The sequence below is a fragment of the Pezoporus wallicus genome, unplaced genomic scaffold, assembly GCF_028554395.1.
Source record: "Pezoporus wallicus isolate ANWC-B61680 ecotype Strahan unplaced genomic scaffold, APGP_CSIRO_Pwel_v1 contig_2908, whole genome shotgun sequence".
In the NCBI taxonomy this organism is placed as follows: Eukaryota; Metazoa; Chordata; class Aves; order Psittaciformes; family Psittacidae; genus Pezoporus; species Pezoporus wallicus.
The window spans coordinates 4,952,740-4,972,890 of record NW_026642179.1 but is presented as its reverse complement, the minus strand read 5'-3'; the positions used below and the strand labels follow the sequence as shown (position 1 = coordinate 4,972,890).

The 20,151-nt window shown below is 40.2% G+C and overlaps 1 protein-coding gene across 12 annotated transcripts in view; it reads left to right on the top strand.

Moving 5' to 3' along the window:
* The window catches only part of WNK1 (WNK lysine deficient protein kinase 1), a 105,793-nt gene that overhangs the window by 74,075 nt on the left and 11,567 nt on the right, over window positions 1–20,151 (top strand). For 10 of the 12 annotated variants that reach the window (XM_057427980.1, XM_057427982.1, XM_057427983.1 and 7 more), the window contains 14 exons: window positions 1,033–1,314; window positions 1,989–2,080; window positions 2,630–2,792; window positions 3,234–3,350; window positions 5,453–5,626; window positions 6,398–6,449; window positions 6,612–6,752; window positions 7,092–8,518; window positions 11,194–11,277; window positions 15,525–15,611; window positions 16,289–16,358; window positions 17,660–17,733; window positions 18,283–18,941; window positions 19,908–20,110. In XM_057427980.1, coding sequence (XP_057283963.1) covers window positions 1,033–1,314; window positions 1,989–2,080; window positions 2,630–2,792; window positions 3,234–3,350; window positions 5,453–5,626; window positions 6,398–6,449; window positions 6,612–6,752; window positions 7,092–8,518; window positions 11,194–11,277; window positions 15,525–15,611; window positions 16,289–16,358; window positions 17,660–17,733; window positions 18,283–18,941; window positions 19,908–20,110 — 3,625 coding nt within the window. The remainder of the gene's footprint in view (window positions 1–1,032; window positions 1,315–1,988; window positions 2,081–2,629; window positions 2,793–3,233; window positions 3,351–5,452; window positions 5,627–6,397; window positions 6,450–6,611; window positions 6,753–7,091; window positions 8,519–11,193; window positions 11,278–15,524; window positions 15,612–16,288; window positions 16,359–17,659; window positions 17,734–18,282; window positions 18,942–19,907; window positions 20,111–20,151) is intronic. The other 2 variants (XM_057427990.1, XM_057427986.1) reach the window with 2 other exon arrangements.

Genomic DNA, 20,151 nt, shown 5'->3' with positions numbered 1-20,151 from the left:
TGAACTGTGTTCCCTGGCAAACTCCCTTCTCATAAGAGAGCCATTAAGCCACCCAGATAAATTCTGTTGTTTTGTAAAGGTCAGTTTTAAGGAGGGGGAAAAACCAAAGTCCTTAGACACCCAGGTGTTTTAAGCTTTTCATTTTTGGCAGTGGAATATGTCTGAAATGACAGAATCATAGTGCAGGACTTTGTTCAACCACTGTGTGAAAGAGGACAGCAATATATCTTAAAGAGACCTGTCAACTTGGTCCAAAATATTGTGATTTTAAAACTGGGAGATGTGTGTTGGAAAAAAAAATCATGCCAGCATATTTGGCAATGTCAGTGTTTCATTTCCCATCTGGGAAGCGGTGGAGTGTCTTTTCTAGAAGTGAGTCAGATGACACAGATCTTGAACGTGGCGTAAGTACCTGATGCTTCTTGTGAAATGCTAGATTGGTGGGCATGAACTGCTTCAGCAAAACAGTTGGTTATAGCAATTGTTCAGTAAGTCAATACAGTTGTTATTCTAGATCAAAAATTGTGTAGATGTAGAAATATCTGCACTGGGATTATAAGGAGTACTGTAGAACAGAAATGTTCCTTGTAGGAATGTTCCTTGGTTCCTGGGTCAGCACATCACAAGAGGAGGGGTAGAACAGGAGTACTTTTGTTAGTCTCAACAAAGAGCAGTAATTGCATAACATCTTCTGAGCAGCAGTTGTTCAACCTGAAAATTCTTTCAGCTCATTTCAAGTCTCAGGCCTTAATATTTTAAGCCAAATAGACAACTGCAAGAGTTGAGAGGTGGAGATTGTTTTGCCTAAGACTTGGAACTTGCAGTGGGAATTTGCTTGTTCAAGCATGTTGACTCGTAAGCTGAGCTTTGGCTACGTGAGCAGTTTGCTTCTCTGGGAAGATCTTGGGTGTGCTAGGACAAGTACAGAAGGTTGGAACGTGCCCCTAAAGCTGATTAACCTTTTGGGAGTTTTTTAACTCTTCCTAATTAGCTCTGTCATTCACTTACTTGACTCCCTCATTTCTATTACAGGGCTTCCCATCTCGGCTGCCACCTCAGTACCCAGGGGACTCGAGTGTTGCACCTTCCTCTGCTGTGGCCTCTGTTAGCATTCCTTCTGCCGTCCTGTCCCCTCCCTTACCCGCAGATGCAATGGCTCAGACGGGCTATCTTGCTCCTGCTGTGCAGCCGTATGTGGAGCAGAACGTCTTAGTTCCTATGGGCAGCCTAGGAGGACAGGTTCAAGTGCCCCAGCCTACAGTGAGTTTAGCACAGCCAGCCTCATCTGCCTCCTCACAGCAGGCAGGTTTGGAGGTAAGTATGTTGAATATAATGTAACAATACGTTTAGGGTGTATGAATTATGCAACAGTGCATGTCTGTGGGGAAACTAATCCCTTCCATACTTGTTTTCAGTTGGAAATTAATATTTCAAATGACCTTTTTTTTACAGCAGAATGTCATGCCAATGTGGGGACCTTGTTGCCACTGGCTGTTCTGTTGGGAAGTGAGTGTGCATCCTGCAGGCAAAAAACCTGTTAACACTTCACTTCTTGCTAGTACTGTAGAACATTTTTGCCATATCAAAGACAAACTGCAACTGATAGCCTTTGAGAATCTGTCTTTATGCCTACTCCCTGCAGCACTGTTCTTGCTAGGGAGAATTTGAATTGTCTGTGTTCTGCATTGGCTTGCCTTTTGCACATTCTGCTAGTAAGACTGTGGCTGCATGGCAAACTGTAGTGACATGTAGCAGTAGAAGGGATGGCTGATTTCCTTTCCCCACCCCTCCGCGAATGATGGTTTGCTTCGCTGCAGTTTGCTCTAGAATCTTTTATAAATTGGAGCTGTCTAGATGCCAGCTGTTTGAAGTAGGTAGTGCTTTTAGCTTTACAACTGATTTGGGAGGAAACATTGAAGACTACTGGGTTACTTGAAAAAGGAATGGTATTCTGTGTGGGGGTTCTTGATGTAGGTTTCTATCCGTAGGGTACTCAGGGAGTCTCACAGACTGCCCCTTCTGAGACTCTTCCAGCAACGCAGCCTGCTCAGTCCACAGCTTTGGCTTCCTCTATGGATAGGTAAGCAATATTTTCTTTTCACCAAACTCAATTTCAGTTTCATGTGTTAGATTATTCTTCCTTGATGATCTTTAGGTATCTTTTCCACCAGGGATATTTTTTTCACTGAGGGTGTTCTTGAGGATGTGAGGAAGTACACTTCCTGGAGGAAAAATAGGCTCATGAAACCAGGGTATGGCGGGAGTAAATAGGATTGTCTGTAGTAATTTAGCTTCTAATCCTTTGGTATTTGTCATGTCAAATGGATTGTAAGGGATGCTTTTTCTGTCCTTTTGGTACTTAAGCACAATTCAAACTCCGAATAGCTTGAAAACATATTCAGAAGATATATTTATACAACTTAGTTTGCAAGAGATGTTTAGCTAAATAATTGCTATTAGAATTGCTATTCAAGCAACCTTAACGGTTGACAAGACTGTTCTCCCCTGCTCTGCAGTTAACAGACATCTGCTATCGAGAAAAGGATGCTGTCTGATAGGGTAAACTGTATTGTTGCAGTTGTGGAGTGCATGGAAACTAACGTAAAGTTACTTTCTTGGTTTCTTTTAGTGCACATTCTGATGTTGCTTCAGGATTGAGTGATGGCAACGAGAACGTTCCAGCTTCTAGCGGAAGGCATGAAGGGAGAACTACTAAACGCCATATGCGGAGGTCTGTCCGCAGTCGGTCCCGCCATGAGAAGACTGCTAGGCCGAAACTGAGAATTCTGAATGTATGTTTGTTTTAGTGACAGTTTGGTAGTGATGATGCCTTTCTTGAGCTTGAAAATGTTTCTTTTCCTTTGAGAAATGTATGTCTTCTGTGGTCTTGTTCTGAGTCTCGCTCCCCGCCACCCCTCCCCGAGCACTCAAGCCATCCCGTCTATTTCTTCTGCTTCTGTAGTCAGCATGCCAAACAACATCTATTAAGAGCTTTTTGAAGCATCAGATATGGCAAAATTGGCTTGCTTAACAACTAGTGATTCCACAGGCTGTGCCAGAATATTTAATGTATCCTCAGAAAAAATGATGCTGTACATGGCACCGTTTATTACACTGGAAAAAGGGAATGTGTTTGTATTAAACAAGTACCATTGATTTGTCTCTGTGAGCTTTAAAGTGCAAGTCCTAAATTCTCATGCTTTTGGTTTGAGCTATTGTTTTCTTTGCTTCAGGTTTCAAATAAAGGTGATCGGGTAGTGGAATGCCAGCTGGAGACACACAATCGGAAAATGGTTACTTTCAAATTTGATTTGGATGGTGACAACCCTGAGGAAATAGCTTCAATTATGGTAAGATACATTTTAGAGATGAAGAATAGAATCCAGTCTTAATTGCAGCTGTAATGTAAGCAGTCTTACTTTCTCATTCATGTTTCAGAATTATTTTTCCATGTAGCATGGTGTGTGCTTACCTTACGTATGCAAACACAACTAGAAATGGGGCACAAAGCTGGTATACCAAACTGACAGTATTGCATGTCCAGTTCGCATGAAAATTTGCATCAGTTTAGCCTTAGAATCGCAGTTTTATCAAGTAAATCTGCTTTTGTTTTTTTTTGCAGTCTAATTTTTTTAAAAAACTGCAAGCATCTTTCTGAAGGTGCCAGAGTAAAATTCTGTTTGCCTCTCTAACAGCAAACATTGCTGGAACTTCAAAACTTATGATTAAGCTTTGAGTGTTTTGCTGTTGCTGTTTCCCAACTGAAATGGCAAGATTCTACCCTTAAAGTAAGGAAGGGAAATCAGTCTGTGATTTCTGGAAGTCGGTGATGACTGCTGCTCTTGGCTTTCTCAAAGAAGCAAACCTTTCTGTTTAATTTATAATGGTCAAGCATAGAAAAGAACTTGCTGTGTAGAGATAAGTTTTAAGAAGAATACTGCATAGCATGGAACAGAGCAACCCACCCCTTATCCACCCTGTTTGTTTTTTTTTAATTTAAACTCATTCTTGTGCTAATACAATCTAAATGAAACTGAGAATTTTAGTGTTATTAAACACAAAAAGCAGTATCTTTTGCCAGCTTCTTGGGCACCTGTGCAGCACTTATTTTTTAGCTTAGAGAGGTAGTAGAGGAGTAGGTGGTGTGTGCTGGATCCATATCTGTCAAAAAAAAACCAATCAGTGACATAGGAGAAACCATCTCTTCACCAGTAAGGGCTTTCTGAGGAAGAAGTTGGTTCTATGTACATGTATGGCAGTGTAAACAGATCAGTCGCGTGAGGTGAGGTGCCAAGAAATACGGAGATAATACACAGATGTCTCTCTTTCCCTCTTACCTAAAGACATCATATGGAGGAGTAAAAGAGTACGGTTGATTTAAAAAAAAGCATAACACAGAGCAAAAGAAGTACACTGTGCATCCAGAATGCAATCACATAGTTGAAAGTATGCAGCCTAGTTTGGACAACTGAATCTGGGATTTTGTGCTCATTGATTTTCTTGTTGAATATTGAAGAAACTTTTGTTAAGACTTCCTAGTTTCCTTTTAATCGGGATACTCTTAGGTGTGCCCCATATAGCTATCTGTCCAATTTAAAGCACCAAAGGCAAGTATTCAACATTTCAGAGGCTGATATAAGCAGCCTTTGTTTATCATTCCTTTCTCTGAACCAGCGTCCCAGAAACTGGATGTAAAAGCAATGTCTCAGGCTTTACCTCTGAGGCACTTTTTCTCTCTTTCCCAACTGGGACTGACAGCTTTAATTCTGTTTCATAAACTGTGTCTGAGATTTATCTCAGTGCATTATTTCAGGAAACAGAATTTTCTTATAGGTCAGACAAACTAAGAGTGTCTTTCTGAATATCAAATGTGCTTCTTTCTTCCAACATAAGCAGCAGAATGTATCTTTCTACAGCAGTATAATTTGTTGAAACTGGATAGGCTGATCAGTCTTCCTCTCCGTGTATTTGGAACATAATTAATGCTTACATTTATGTGCTACATCCAGACTTCGGGTTAGTGATGTGCAGCCTGCATAGAGTAGAAGTTCTGTATGGCATGTAAAGAGAGAAGCACAGAACAGCTTACAGTACAGATTTTTTTTTCTGTATTATAGTTTCCTGTACATGTGACTCTTACGGTACATTAGATAGCAGCCTGATCTTACTGCAATTCCTCCTAATCTTCACTGTGCTAAGCAAAGATCGAGTTGACAGTCTGGTGAAGAAGTGAGGTTGGATGTTGTTCCACAGCAAAGAGTAAACCAGGGCAAATGCTTCTGTGCTGGATATAATTGTAGAAATGATTGAATTTCTCTAAGGTGTCACCATCTTTATGTTCTGCATAAGAGCAGTGAAAGGAGGGCAAACAACACAGAGTAAGTTATGGTTATTAAATATATTGGTTTGAAATTATTTATGGAAAATTATTGTTGCTTTGCTCTCTTTACAGGTGCAGAATGAGTTTATTTTAGCAACCGAGAGAGACTCATTCGTAGAACAGGTACGAGAGATTATTGAGAAAGCAGATGAAATGCTAAGTGAGGATGTAAGTGTGGAGCCAGAAGGTGATCAGGGTTTGGAGAGTATGCGGACAAAAGATGATGGCTTCTTTCCAGGGTCACAGGTACGTAAAGAACAGGTTGCCTTATCTATTTGTATTTTCCATTTTGGGTGTTACGGTTTTGTGAACAGAGCTAGATAGAAACTGAAACTTTCTTTCATGAATCATCAAAGCTTAATAAATAAATGAAAATATGAACAGAGAAAGCTTCATATTGCAGTGAGAGCCTAAAATTAATTCAGAAAACTAGTTAATGTAGACCTCTTGCTTTACACATCCAAAGCTGCTCAATCTCCTGATAGTCCACTAAACAGACAATATAAAATGCTGAGGTTTCATGGATTTGAGGTTATAGTCAGGTAGGACACCAAAACCCCCAGCCCTGTGCTGCTTACTAAACACCAAGAGCCTGAGTTTGGACTCTCTACCCAGTGAACTACCAAGAGATTAGGTGGCTTGGCTAGGAAACACGAGTTTTGAAACTGGTTTCTGGGAATAAGAAGGGGTGACATATTCTGAGTCTCTTCCTTATTTCCATCTAGACTTAGTTTGAAACATCCGTCCATCTGTGGTATGCTTAAGGAAGTCAGTTGGACTGCCTCTTAAAAAATGTGTTTAGATCAATTTGCTATATTGATGATCACAAAGCTGAGAAGCTTTAAAAGCACTGTAGCTGATGTTTAACTGGGCAGAATGCCATTACTTTGGTAATGGTGCTTGGGTCCAAGGTACTGCTTACCTTAAATACCCACTTTTCTGTAAGTTAGCATTTTAAGATCTATCTTGGGGTTTTCTGTTTCAGAATAGAACTTTAAATTTTATCTTACTTTACAGAAATTAGAGTTCAAACAGCCAGATCCTACATCTTCCATGCCTCAAAGAATAGGTAAGTCTTTTGTGATTTTTTTTCAACAGTTACCTTTTTCTGTTTCAGCGGATGGGTGCAGCCAAGTTTTTGTTTTGTATGATGGAGTGCACATTCCGTATTGCAGGTTATGTGTTCAGTTACAACCATGTATGACTAAACATCTCACTTCTTTCTGTTTAGGGGTTCCTCCTAGCTCCTTTACCCAGGTTGTCCATTCTGCGGGAAGACGGTTTATTGTCAGCCCTGTCCCTGAGAGTCGTTTAAAAGAACAGGGCTTTTTCACATCTGCTATTCCTGGAGGAAAAGAAGCTTCAGATGTGGGTACGTTTTATAAACTCTTAAAATCTGATGCCTGAAACATGTTCCTCAAAACTGAAGTTAACAAACTAAACTGCTCCTAAAGACTCCTTATGGTACTTGGGGAAATAAGGAACTGTCTATGCTGGTAAGAAGTGACTGTAATTTGAGTGATACTATGCAGGATTCTTGGGGACAAGATGTTTCAATGCTGTGAAACCTTGATTCTGTATTTTAATGTAAGTCTGTATTTGTAAGTGCTTTTTTTTTATTATGCTGATTAAATGTGATCTAAGTCTAGCATTAGACATTAATACACTGTTAAACTTTTGCAGGTAGACTGACATTTTTCTGTACTTCCAGTTGCTGCATCCCCACTCCATGGTCCTGGCATGAATCTCTCCCACTCGGCGTCATCACTGAGCTTGCAGCAGGCTTTCTCTGAGATGGGGCATGGTCAAATGACAGAAGGACCTAGTACAGCTCCTCCAGTGTTCAATCAGTCAATACCACCATTTCCACCTGCACTTTCTACTGGGGCAGGCAGTAGTGCACCTCCTGCATCTGTGGCTGCTTCTACAGTATCTGCTCCCTCCACCACTGGTGTTTCTCTTCCAGGATCTGTTACTTTGCCTTCAGAAAGTGCAGCTGTTGGAGTTGCACCAAGTGCAAGTGTGCCAAGCTCTATTTCTGCACCTCCAGCCTCACAATCTGGACAGCAATCAACTGGTGTAGCTTCCAGTGTGAGCGCCCCTGCTTCTTTCTCCTTACCTACCACATCCCAGCCTGCGCAACCAGTAACTGGAGACATTGACCCCAGTATCAGCACACCGTCGTCTGTGGCACTGCCATCTACACAGGTTCCTGGTGTCACTGGTCTTGGTGTTGTTGCACCAGCTGTGACATCTCAGTCTACTCCTCAGATTGTAAGTAGTATGGCAGCACCACAGACATCTGTTGCCCTATCTGTGGCTCCGAATGTGGCTTTGCAGCTTCCTCAGCTTAGTAGCAGTGGGTCAGTCTCCAGTCTGGCAGAAACAACAGTTGTAAGTGCTCCACAGTCACTATCTGAGAGTGGGCAGTCTATGGATAAACCACACCTCTGCAGTGCAGCTGGCTTATCTCTTCCCATCTCTGCACCTTTGTCATCCTCAGTAGCAACAAGCATATGTGGTTCAGTTGCTCAGCCAGTGATACATCCCTTACTTGTCCCATCAGGAATTACATCAACACCTGTCCTACCCCAGATTCCAGGTGCAACACCCATGTTGCCCCAGGTTCCCTTACCTGGTGTGTTACCACAGCCGGTCACTAACTTGCCTGCAGTACAGCAAACTCTGATACACAGCCAGCCTCAACCAGCTCCATTACCCAATCAGCCTCATATTCACTGTCTGGAGCCTGATGCTGATGCTCAGTCTAAAGCTCCTGGTATTGATGATATAAAGACCCTGGAAGAAAAGCTACGGTCTCTCTTCAGTGAACATGGTAACGTGGGAACAGCGCATCCATCAGTATCTTTGGAGACGTCATTGGTAATGGAAACTACAGTTATCCCTGGGATACCAACCACTGTTGTCGCACCAACTAAACCCTTGACATCCATTAGCACTTGTATACCTCCGAGCAGTTTGCCTCTTGGACCATCTGGCTTGCCAGTGCTCACACCAGTTGCCACTCCCGGGCAAGTGATCACCCCAGTCAGCTATATTTCGGCATCAAGCAGCATTGCCACAGCAGTAGTGAAACCAGGGACCTCTCCTTCAAAGCCCCCCCTTAGCAGGGTACCGGTAAGAAATGCAACAATTGTGTGAATGTTCAAGTATTGTAGGAAACAGCCTTCTCAAGCAGAAGCCCTTTTATAAAGCAAAACACTTATTCATGCAGAGGGTGTCTTCATTTAATATAATACTGATGCTCTGGTTGTTTTTGTGTGTCCCAAGAGGGTTTATTTTGTCCATATGGAAAAAAAGTCCAATTCTGTATTGTGCCTCTTACACCTACACTGCAAAGAGTGAAGCAGCTATTGTTTGTTTTGTTGTTTGTTTTTTTTTTTCTCCAAATAGAATTGAGAAGTCTTGCTTTAAATAGCTTTTAATTTCTTACATGATGGCTAGAATGAGACAGGGTGGTTGTATGTTTCACAGAGTAGTCAGGGTAGCTTAGCTTTTGCTTTCCTATCATTAGCCAGTGCCTTGAAGTCAAGGCTGAAACTTTTAAGTCTTCCACTGCTTATGCAGTGCCTGGATGTTTTTCCTTCCAAATATTAGATTTGTGAAGTTTACAAGGTACCTGGATATCTGGAAAACAACCCTTTAGTGTTTGTTTACTGAATCATGCTCTTCAAACAGACACTTTTTATGAAAGAAATAGTCGTGACTTATAGTAACAGCTTGAGCTGTGGCACAAAGGTTGTTACCTTCATGACATAACAGCATGTGAACCGAACCAGAGATACCAACACGTGAAACTATATTCTTTTAAATGACTCCCTGTGTTGGGAGACAGTGCATTTCAATTTCTAAACTGTTGTAGTCCTTTCCTTTTCAAAGTTAAATGGAACTAGGTTGAAGAAATTTTCAGGTGTCTTAACAAACCAAAATCCTTAATACTTGCTTTTTTTTTTTTTGTTTCTCTAAGGTACTTTCCCATTCACCAATACCCTGTGTTGGTGTTCTTTAGCCAGCCTTGCTATTAACCAGTTTCAGGCCATTTAAATTGAGCTCATGCTTCTAGCGTCTCTGTTCATTAGTAGTCTTTCCCTTCTAGTCTTTGTATTCAAACAAAGCTGAAAATATCTGCCATGGAGGCGCGAGAGTATGTGCCAAGGAAGCCTGGCAGGAAATGCAGACAGAGGCATTCATTTATATTGAAATGAAGTTGAGAATTAGAAAAGAAAGATTAGAAAATAATAAGAACTGGTATTGGTTCAGGAACAGTTGGAATAGTTAGAAACCTGCTAATTGCAAACCTGTAATTACAAAGGCTTGGGTTTAAATGTAATAAATGTTTGCAGGTTTTGATTGTCAGTTGTGGAAAAACTACCTCTTCTGAAGCTTTCATGTCTGAATTAGTTTGGGATTTTTTCCAAAGCTTAATCTTAGTTTCAGGTTGTGTGTTGTTTTTGAGCTTTAAGGAGCATATTGCTTTAGTTTTCTGGGGTTTACTAAGCTGTGTATTTTGTTTATGGGCAACCTGCTAACCTAGACAGTTACATGTATTTTAACTTGCCTTATGAATTTATTTAAAGTATGTATTGAGTCTTATTTATAAACAAAATCATTAACTTGCCGCAGCTTAAAAATTCATCATGCCTCAGAACAGGTAACATCTAAGTGTATGCCCCTAGTGTACAAAAAAGCTGAGGAAATGCAACTTTGTGTAGTACCTGCTGGAACATTTTTGGGAGGACAGAGATAATAATGGAGTTTATCTTCACCAGGCACTTATTACTGCAATTTGAACTGTTAATTAAGCTGTGGTAAAACAGCGGCAAGCTAGAACTGGTTCTTCTTGAGGACCAGAATAGACTTTGTGCCAGTTACCCATATCCAGCAGTGCTCAGTGTTCCCAACTGACTAGGAAAGTCGGTTGACCAACGCTATAACTCGTAGGGCTGTCAGTGTGTTTCTTAAACTTCAAAGTCATGGTCAAACCTCAGGATTACAGCTGAGAGTAAGAATTGCAAATTGTGTAATGGATCGCTTAATTCCTAGAATTTCCCACTTGCCTAACAATGGAAATAACTAACTGGAATGTACTGTCTGACCTGGCGGAGAGGCTTTGATGCGTCCTTCTAACCTTTCAGGTCTCTCTAACCTCTTCCATATAACCTGGATGACTTCCCCCTACCCAGTTGCATGGCCTAGTCATCTTCTATGGGTCATAACAGCCTTCAGGTTCAAAAAAAAGTGATGGATCAAGAGATTGGTGTGAGAGGTCTATAAATCTGCTTTTCAACAAGTGGAGACATCCTTAGGCATGACAGTTCCTGTTCTCAAGTCATGTTGCTTGGAACAATTTGCCACAAGCACGTAGCTTACCATTGCTAATGGGCAGTTAACATAGATCTGTTGCAAGGAGATTGAGTGCAGCGCTGCACCCTTTAAATGAAGCTTCTTGGAAACATAATTGGTTTTTGAAATAATTACTGTAGCATTTCTTGCAAACTTGAAAATAATGGCCTCAAGATACTTTGCTTCTCGACACAGCAGCTTGTTTCAACTGGAAATTGCGGCTGCCATAGATAATCTGGATTAAAAAATAAAGCAAAACCAACCAAACAACTCCCCCAGTTTTGTTGTGAAATTCCCTACAGACTCTATGCTAACTCTCTGGGAAGGAAGTCTCTACAGAAAATCATGTTGAGGCTTCTGTTGTATGACATGAATGACTGTAGCTTGGTATCTGATCCTTCTGTTGTTCCGTGTCTGATGGACTCGCGTTTCCTCTTCGTTATCCATAGGTGCTACCAATAGGTTCTGAACTTCCGGCTGCCACTCCATCCAGTGAGCCGCTGCCACCTTTTCCAGGACCTTCACTAACTCAGGTGCTACACAACTTGGCAGATTTTTATCCGATTCTTTTCCTTTCAAAGAGCATGTTTCAATTAAACTCTCCATTGCATGTTATTAATGTCTTTGTTTTTCTTTCCTTTTGACCGAGTAACTCCCTTTGTGTAACTGAAGCAGTAGCCAGAGTCACTTCAGCGCTGGATGTGTAGCTTTCCCTTTGGGATGCTGTACCCAGTGTCTGAAATACAGGAACAGTTAATCAGACTTGGGTTTTTACTGTGTGTTAATCTGAACTTTAGAGGGTTTCCTTAAAAACATAACAGGTGAGTGTGTGCTGAAAACTTGAACCTGTCTTCTTCTTGAAAAGGGTTAGTAGCAAAAGAATAGTTCTTCAGGGAAGCAGTATATACTATAATGAAATGTTAATGAAAATGCAGAATTTCTGTTCTGTATTTTGTGGTTATTCCTACACTCTGATTTCATAAGGCTTTCAACTATGCAAAAAGTATTTGAAGATCCTGATCATAAACATGAGCTGAAATGTAATAGTGGCTTTCCCTTACTCAGATTCTGTCCTTGTATGCAATAGCTGGCTTGGATATTTTGTATGTAGATTGGACAGGTCATCAGCTCAAGAGCACAAAAATTAAGTGTCTTCACTTCTGTTTAAAAATGAGGAAAAAAAACCCAACCAAACTGTAATTGAAGGAACTGTATTAAACCAAAACTGTTTTATGGATCTTCTGAATGATGTGTAATGAGTTGCAACATGGGAACATTACACTTCAGTATGAAAAAAAACCCTGAAAAATAACCAAACAAAACCCATGAGACCATGCGATAGTTGTGCTGCTTTTGAAAGAAGTTTGTGGATTAATGCAGAGGTGGCTTTCTACACAATTATATTGAAGTACATTTGGCACAGAACTATCACCATGTTATATTCAAAACTGTAGAGAAGATAGGATTCAAGTTGGTACCATCTGGTACCTGCTTAAAGCGCAGAGTGATTTTGTGTTACATCTGGTGTTTCCTGTGTATATGTGCTGCTTAGAGTATTAACCTCTTCCACCTGTGGCTTGAGTCCACAGTGACTAGTCTTAGAATATGTGTTCAAAAGCTTGAATTGCAGTCAGTAATTTTATTGAAAGAAATAATTCACATAATAGAATACTTAAATATAATTTAAGAGTAGTTCCTATAAAATAGCTACAGTATGAAAATTTGTAGAGTGCTGACTAGTGCTACGGCCTGATTTCTTTGCTTTCTTGGCCACTAAGATTTTTTTATTTAATGCAGACTGAGCTAACTTTGATAAAGTTTTCTCTGTAACACTCTGGTAACATTCTCCCTCTCATCTCTTGCGATGGAGCTCTTGAGTTCAAGTATCATCTGTGGGAGGGAATTAAAAATAAACTTCAGGGTCATTTTTAGTTCTTTGCAAGCTGTTCATTTGGGTTTTTTTTTTTTTTTGATTTACAATAGCTCCATGAGAAAACTTCAATCTGAAAGGATTTAAGCTGAGTGTCATACAAAGGAATAGTGTTAGAGAACAGCAAATCTAAACTGTGCTAAGGTGACTTTAGTTAATGGGTTATCATGGCTCATGTTGTAAAGCTAAAACTGTAAAAGCTGAATTACATCTATTAGGGGACTAATCTTCAAAGATACCGCTGGAGTAGTATTTCCATTTCTGTCTTTTAAATGTGAGGACCGTGGTTCTAAAGGCATGAGTAGAGTTTAACAGCAGGGCATGTTAGCTGCTTTTGTGTAGTTCTGTTGGTTGTGACATTAATACTCCCTTTTAAACTTTCCCAGCTTTTTTCCTGCAGTGTTCTCTATGCAGAAACACTGTCTTTATTCAGCAGTTTCTTGAATTCTCCCAGTAAATGTCATTATTTTGTGATATCTTAAGAATCTCTCAAGTTTGAGTTTGCATAGACTGGAAACAATATAGCTGACCTAAGTTACAACGTGCCTTAAGTTAACATCTCTTGCTGTCTGTTCTTACTTTGCCACCTTCTTGGTCTTCATCTGATGGAGCAAACGCAAATCAGTGACCTTAATAAAGTAGTCCTCTCACATGCCCTCTGTGTTTAGAACTACTTCTTGGTTGTCTCTTATTTTTAATTCTAAAGCATGTTTGAATCTTTTGTAAGCAACGAGAACCTATCCGCTACTTGGAAAGTATTATTCAGTGTGAAAAGGCAGAATTTTATGTTCTTTATATAAGAAAACTGTGAAAGTGAAGGTATGGCTCTTGAAGCCTGTCATGGAAAGGAGTGCTGCTGTACTTGGTTTTATGCAGCTCCTTCCTAGCAGGCTGAGAAAGGGCCATATTCCTGCCCTGTGAGTAATCAGGAAATCAGTATCTTATGCTTCCAAACTGAGCAAGAAGCTGAGTAACTTATGTGGAGCTGTAAAATGGCAGTGTTAGGAAGTAACACTTTTTTTTTTTTTCCCCCAGTGGCTTCTGGAGGCAGGAGCTGGTTTATCCTTTTAGCCATTTCTTTCTCAAGTATAGTTTTGCTGAAGAAGAGACAATAATTTGGTGGTACTTCTTATCTGTGCTCTTACCATGAGCAAAGGCAGCAAAGGGACCTGGAGGCAGCTGGTTAAAATCAGTCACACTAAACTCATAATCCTTTTTATTGTCATTGCTTGGAGCTGGGTATATATAAGTAATATTTTCCCCCAAATTCAAAGCACTTGCAGCCACTTATGTGACTCAGCCCACTGTACCACTGCAAAAGGGCGGCTTCTTCCTGTTTGTCATAGGTCTTCCTGGCAGGATTTGTGGTATGGAAGAGGCACAAATATAGATCCCTTGCTGCTTGTCGTTTGCAAACAGTTTACCTAATTTCACTTCTCATTTGAACTCTAAAGCCTGCCCCAGGAGTGAGATGAAATTGGAGGAGACCAGCTGGATCAAATCTAATTGACTGTTTTGAGCCTTTTGCTGCTATCACATACTATCTGGAAAATTACTGACTTGTCTGAAAGTAGGTACTCTTGCCTTCCTTACTGCGCCTGTCAGGAGCTCTTTGCACAACTTTTTTTTCCTGAGTACCAGAATCCTGATTTGCAGGCAAAGAAATGTCATCTCAAGACCAGTTTTGGATATTTTGTTCCTCTTAAATATCTGTTCTGTTTATTCCTTAAATGTATTTAGATACATTTCCAAGCTTTATTTTGGTACCTTTGTTCCATACAGATATCTTTATTTCCTGATCATTCAGATACCTTAACTCTTTGTTTACTTGAAGAAAAAATCATCTTGTGCAAATAAGTGATGAGAATCACATAGTATTCAGGTGAAATTCCTTTTTATTTTAGAGTATTACTGAAATTAATTAGCTCATTTATCTGCTAAGCATTATACAGGTCTGTGTCTTTGTGTTTTATGTTTGTATGTTGCCATGACCTCAGCTTCAGTTCTAAAAAACAGATCTAAATTTTTAGTATAAAAGATTTAGAAGGGTTAATGATATTGAAGTGTAGATGAAAATTTCTACTCCGCATGATCAGAACTGCAACTTTGGTTCTGTCTGCCAACATTTTCTTCTTCTATAGGTATCTTATGGGTATGGCCCTAAATAAGAAAAGTTCAGATTCACTCAGAATTATTGTATTTGTATTGTGTTTGTATTTTCTCTTCCCCTCCCCAATTCAGTTGGCCAAGTTTGAAATGTCTTGGATGCCAACTCACAGCTGAAATCTAAGTAATAAGGATACTTAAGAAAGATTCTGGCTCTTTTCGTTCTTCCTCTTCAAGTCAGTCCATCCAGAGAGCTTCTTTGAGGGAACTTTTAAGTGGTGTGTCTTTTAAATTATTATTTTTTTAATTTGTGTTACCCTCAGTCTTGCTTTATCCAGGTTGTCATCTTTTTGAGTTTTTCTATATTATTATTTCCTAATTGACTTGACTGAGTTCAAGGTTTTAGATAAGCCATGATACAACTATCAAGAAGTGTAGGACTTAGATGCTTGCAGCATCTTTGCTCAGCTCTTAAGAGTGAGAATGCAAGCTATGTCCTAACTCCAGGAGCAACAGAAGTTCCAGTTAATGCTTCTTTTCTATTGTGTTTCACCAGATACATTGACTAAGTTACTTCCACTCTTACTGTGCTTTACATGCTAAATGCAAACATGTAGAAAGGGAATATGATGGAAATATGGAAGCTGTACTGACTGCTTCAAATTTTAATATGAAATATGGCTGTTTCTCAAATGTGACGTGTTTCTCCTGTGCTGGATAGTTGTTTACTCTTTCCTTTCTCAGTCCCAACAGCCACTGGAAGATCTGGATGCTAAGCTGAGAAGAACCCTTAGTCCAGAGACCATTCCAGTGACATCTGCTCCTGCCTGTGTACGTTTGCAGTGTTGGCAGTTCAGTAGTCTTGAAAAACTTTGGTGTTACTGTGCTCTTAGGTCACTGCCTTTAATATCAGTAGACCAGCCTTTAGGCTTTAAAAAATAAAAATGAAGAGTCATCTTCCAGTTGGTGAGACTGAGTCAACCAAAACTGGAAAAAGTCTCTGTGTGGCAATAGAGTATGTATTTTGTGAGGCTGGTTTTGGTACTAGTTCTTAATTTAGCTTTTGTGGCGATGCCATCAGTGTCATCAAACTAGAAGGGGAAGTGACTACAGAATAAGGGGAGAGCAATATAGAAGCAGTATGGCAATATGTCAGCCTTAAATTGGGAGGGATGTTTCAAGTGTGGGTCTGAAATTTTAAGACAATAATAATAACCTTTGATACAAAATGAAGATAGTGATTGACATTGTGATCCCCAAGTGGCTACTTATGTATGACTTCTGCAAAGCAAAAGAGGATGCTCTGCTGACAGCCTTGGGGCTGTAAGGCAAGCAGAATCTCGTTAATGTTGCTTATTTTAGAGGTTAAGAACTCTTGCATTTGTCTTGTGGGTCATACTTTTGACTCTGGTGGGAGTAAAGATCATGTAATATGTTATATGGTGTGTTTGTTGGCATTCAGACAAACTGCTGATTCTTTTACTTTGTTTTCCCCCTCGAACCTGTAGTCTGTACCCTCAGTAGCATCTACGACGGTTACTGGGCTGGTGTCCACAGCAACACAGTCTCTGAAGGATGGTAAGACAAGCTTGATTACTTCAGATGCTTTGTGAGCATGCAGATATGATCTAAAATTGAACAGACTAACAACTCAGAAGGTTATAGCCCTTTTTAGTAAATCATATGGTGGCAATTCCTTAAGGATCATTTTAGTTTTCAGTAACAAGACTGAAATTTTCCATCGTAGGCCAGGAGAGCGGAATGATGTATGTGTATTATAGTAACTCATTTAGGATTTAAAGCTGTCCAAAATGCTAAATTAAGTCTTGCAAAGAATCTCCAGTATGCTGATAAGGTACAGCTTCAGGATTTGAAGGAACAGTTTTCTGTCTTGTGTTAATGTTCCTGGCAACAACATTAAGACTTCTCATTTTGCATTATTGTGCTGTGTTCTCTGTGTAGGACACTTGTTCCTAACCTGAGAGTTTTTCCTTTCCATTTAGATAGAGAAATGAGGGTTAACCTACTAACTTTTTCTGTCAGTATTCCCCTAATAGTTTTAGCTTTTAAAATCTTCCTTTTAAAAACCAACAGTTAATCTGGTACTAAAATTATTTAATAACTATCTAGAAAACATTATTTATTATGCTTCTGAAGTTCAATGATAAACCTGCAAAAGCTAATAAAAGCAGCAGGAAAATAATGGTGGTGAACTATATTGTAGAACTCATTTATCTGGTGGAAAATTCGTTGGGTTTTGTCTGCTGAAGTTTAGATAGAAAGTAAAAATAAACGAACCTTCTTTAATTAACACAACAAGCTGTCCAATACAGCTCATTTAAAATAGAATGTTCTTTCTCAGCTTTGTAACCTTACACTGCCAGTGTATACAGCAACAAAATTAGGAGCTGATAGCTAAGAATCCAGCTCAGAAAGCTTCAGGCAGACTGCTTTGAGTAAATGTGATTTATAGTATTTCCTCAACTTGCCACTTTCCTATTAATAAGTTGTCTCCAGCATTTGTGAAGTGTAGGTAGTCAGTGTGGCTATTGAATTAAAACAAGCTTTTTATTCTTTGGCTATTTTCACATCCCTGTTAGAAATCGGTATACTCTTTTTTTTTTTTACTGCTATCTTTAAGTGTACTTCTAGCAAGTGTACTGTGCAGGGGATCTTGATAGGAAAATATTTCATTTTAACAGCATGTCTTGATATTCTCTATGTTAAGCTCTAAAAAAAGGTGAGGTTGCATGAACACAAAGTCCTGTTAGGAGTTAATTGATAGTTGAGTTTGAAGTAGGTAAAAAGAAACAGTTGGAGTTCAAATAATTGGTTGCTCATTTTCTTCAAAATCCCATTCTCCTTTTCCTTACCTTCAGCATCATGTGGTGGAGAGGGCAGTGCTATGGCTACTACAGCAGGAGCTGGTGTTCTTAAGATGGGACGATTTCAGGTAGGAGATGTTAAACTCATTTGGTTGTCGATAAAGGATTTTTGAGTAGTTCCTGTATAGTTCCAGCAAAGTGGGCCTCATGGTGGATTTTTCTGTGGGGAGAAAAATGTCTGTGTTGAGCTTATGAATGCAGTGCTCTGTGCAGGTGCTATTTTCATTCAGGGCAGGGATTGCACTCCATCATGTAGGTCTAGCATTGTGAATACAGCATTTTACCATGTCAGGGTTTAGCTGTGTAACTGTTGGCCTTGGTCTTAATGCTAGCTGCTTTTTGGCTAACAGTGCTGATGTGTTCACTGTAGAATGTCCTGTTTTTGAAGGAAGTCCCCTCTCAGTCTGCTGTGTTTCTTGGAATTAATCCTCTAGTTTGCTTAGAAGTACTATTTTGTGTGGCACTGTGTTACTTGGAGGGAAGCAGTAGCTTGCTTTGTGGCATACCAAAGAAATGAGTTATTTTTCCCTCTCAGATGCATCTTACTATTAAGCTAAACAAAAGCATTGTGTTAAGGAAGAACTAAGAAAGTCTGTATGATTGTATTTCTATTCTAGGTGTCTGTGGCAGTGGATGATGTGCTAAAAGAGGGCGACAAACCTGAAACTAAGCCAGTGCCATTTGAAACAACCTCTGCTGATTCTTCATCTCTTTCTGGCAGTAGCCCAGAGAGTACACTGGTAAAGCAGGCTGGCAGTCGGAAAAGTGAGGCTGTTGTTGACTCTTCCTTGGATGTGGTAGATAGCATTCCTCAGACAGTTCCTGTGCTGCAATTGCCAGTAGATGTTGGTCAGCCTACTAAGGTCGGGCGCTTTCAGGTAACAACAACAACGGATCAAGTTGGGCGCTTTTCAGTGTCAAAGACTCGGGATGAGGTCAGCTGTGCAGAGAAAGAGCCAATGACTCTTCCTCTCTCTGTGGGCTTGGAACAAGTTGCTTCTTCAGCTGCAGCTCCGAAAACAGAGTTGGACTCGAGGCAGTCCCCGCACATGAATGGTCCGTCTTCTGAACCAGAGGCCGCCTTCCTAAGCGGGATGGCTAAGGATTTGGATGATGGCTCGGGGAGCCCGGACTCCCTCCAGCCCCTGGGGTCGAAGATCAGCCTCCCTGTTCAGAGCCTTAGCAACTCATTCAACTCTTCCTACATGAGCAGTGACAATGAGTCGGATATTGAAGATGAAGACTTGAAGTTGGAACTCCGTCGGTTACGGGAGAAGTAAGGCTTTTTTTGCTTGTGTGGTCATGTCTGAAATGTATGTAGCAGGATTAGTGTGAATTTCATTTGTGTTCTACTTTTCACAAAGAGCAAAAGTAAACTTGAAAAGACTCAACCTTTGATAAGTGTCAGGACCCATTGTCAGTGTTGGTGGGAAGTAAGATTTTTTTTTTAGTAGGAAAGTAGTAGTATGCAATTATGACAAAAAAGGTAAATGCATGTTTGCTGTGCTTCATTTTTTAACCTGTGACCTTACTGTATGTGCTGAGATTGATTGCTGCACTGTGGATAAGAGTGCAGTGATGTGCAAAGCTTCCATACATCTGAAGTTCAGTAGTTAGTGGTGAATAGTGTGTGTCTCATTTGAAAATAACACGCAACTCTCTGTATTTCTGATGTGCATTTCTGGCATTTCCAGTCATTCTCCTTTTCCTGAAGGATCCTTGTTGGCTTGGAAAAAAAAATTGGAAGTTGAGCAATGTGACCTGCTAATTTATTTATGCTGAAAGTCAAACTTTTTTTAGCGCAGCTGGTGATGTTAAACCTTGTGTATGCAACTGCTCTGAAAAAAAGCCCTTAAGGCAAATACAAATGTAGATGTCTCCAAGGCCATATGTCTCGGAAAATGAGTAATCTAGCTATTCCTGTAGCATTTAAGTGCCAGATTATTTGATCTTCTGCAGTGTAGGTGTAAGGGGTTTTTTGTACTTCCATTTATCCTGGTTCTGTGGTTACAACATTGGGAACTTTGTGCTGGAATTCTAGCCAGGGTTAGAGCACAGCAGAAAATGGCAAGTGTCCCACCAGGTACATTCAGTGGTTATTTGTGGTAAAGATTTATTTCCTCTGTCCTTAAATGCTAATGAGAGTTTGACCAAAGAAGCCAGTCAAGCTTGACTGGAGGGCAGGGATTGTATGCATACGTGTATATATTTTGGTTAAGTCATACTCCTTTTAACTTGCTAGGCACCTTAAAGAAATCCAGGAGCTGCAGAGTCGCCAGAAGCAGGAGATTGAGTCACTGTACATGAAATTGGGAAAGGCCCCACCTGCAGTAATTATTCCCCCAGCTGCACCACTTTCAGGAAGGAGAAGAAGACCTACTAAAGGAAAAGGCAGCAAGTCCAGTCGTAGCAGCTCACAGGGAAATAAGAGCCCTCAGCTATCAGGTGAGACTTACTTCAAGGTTTTGCGTAGATAAGACGGACAA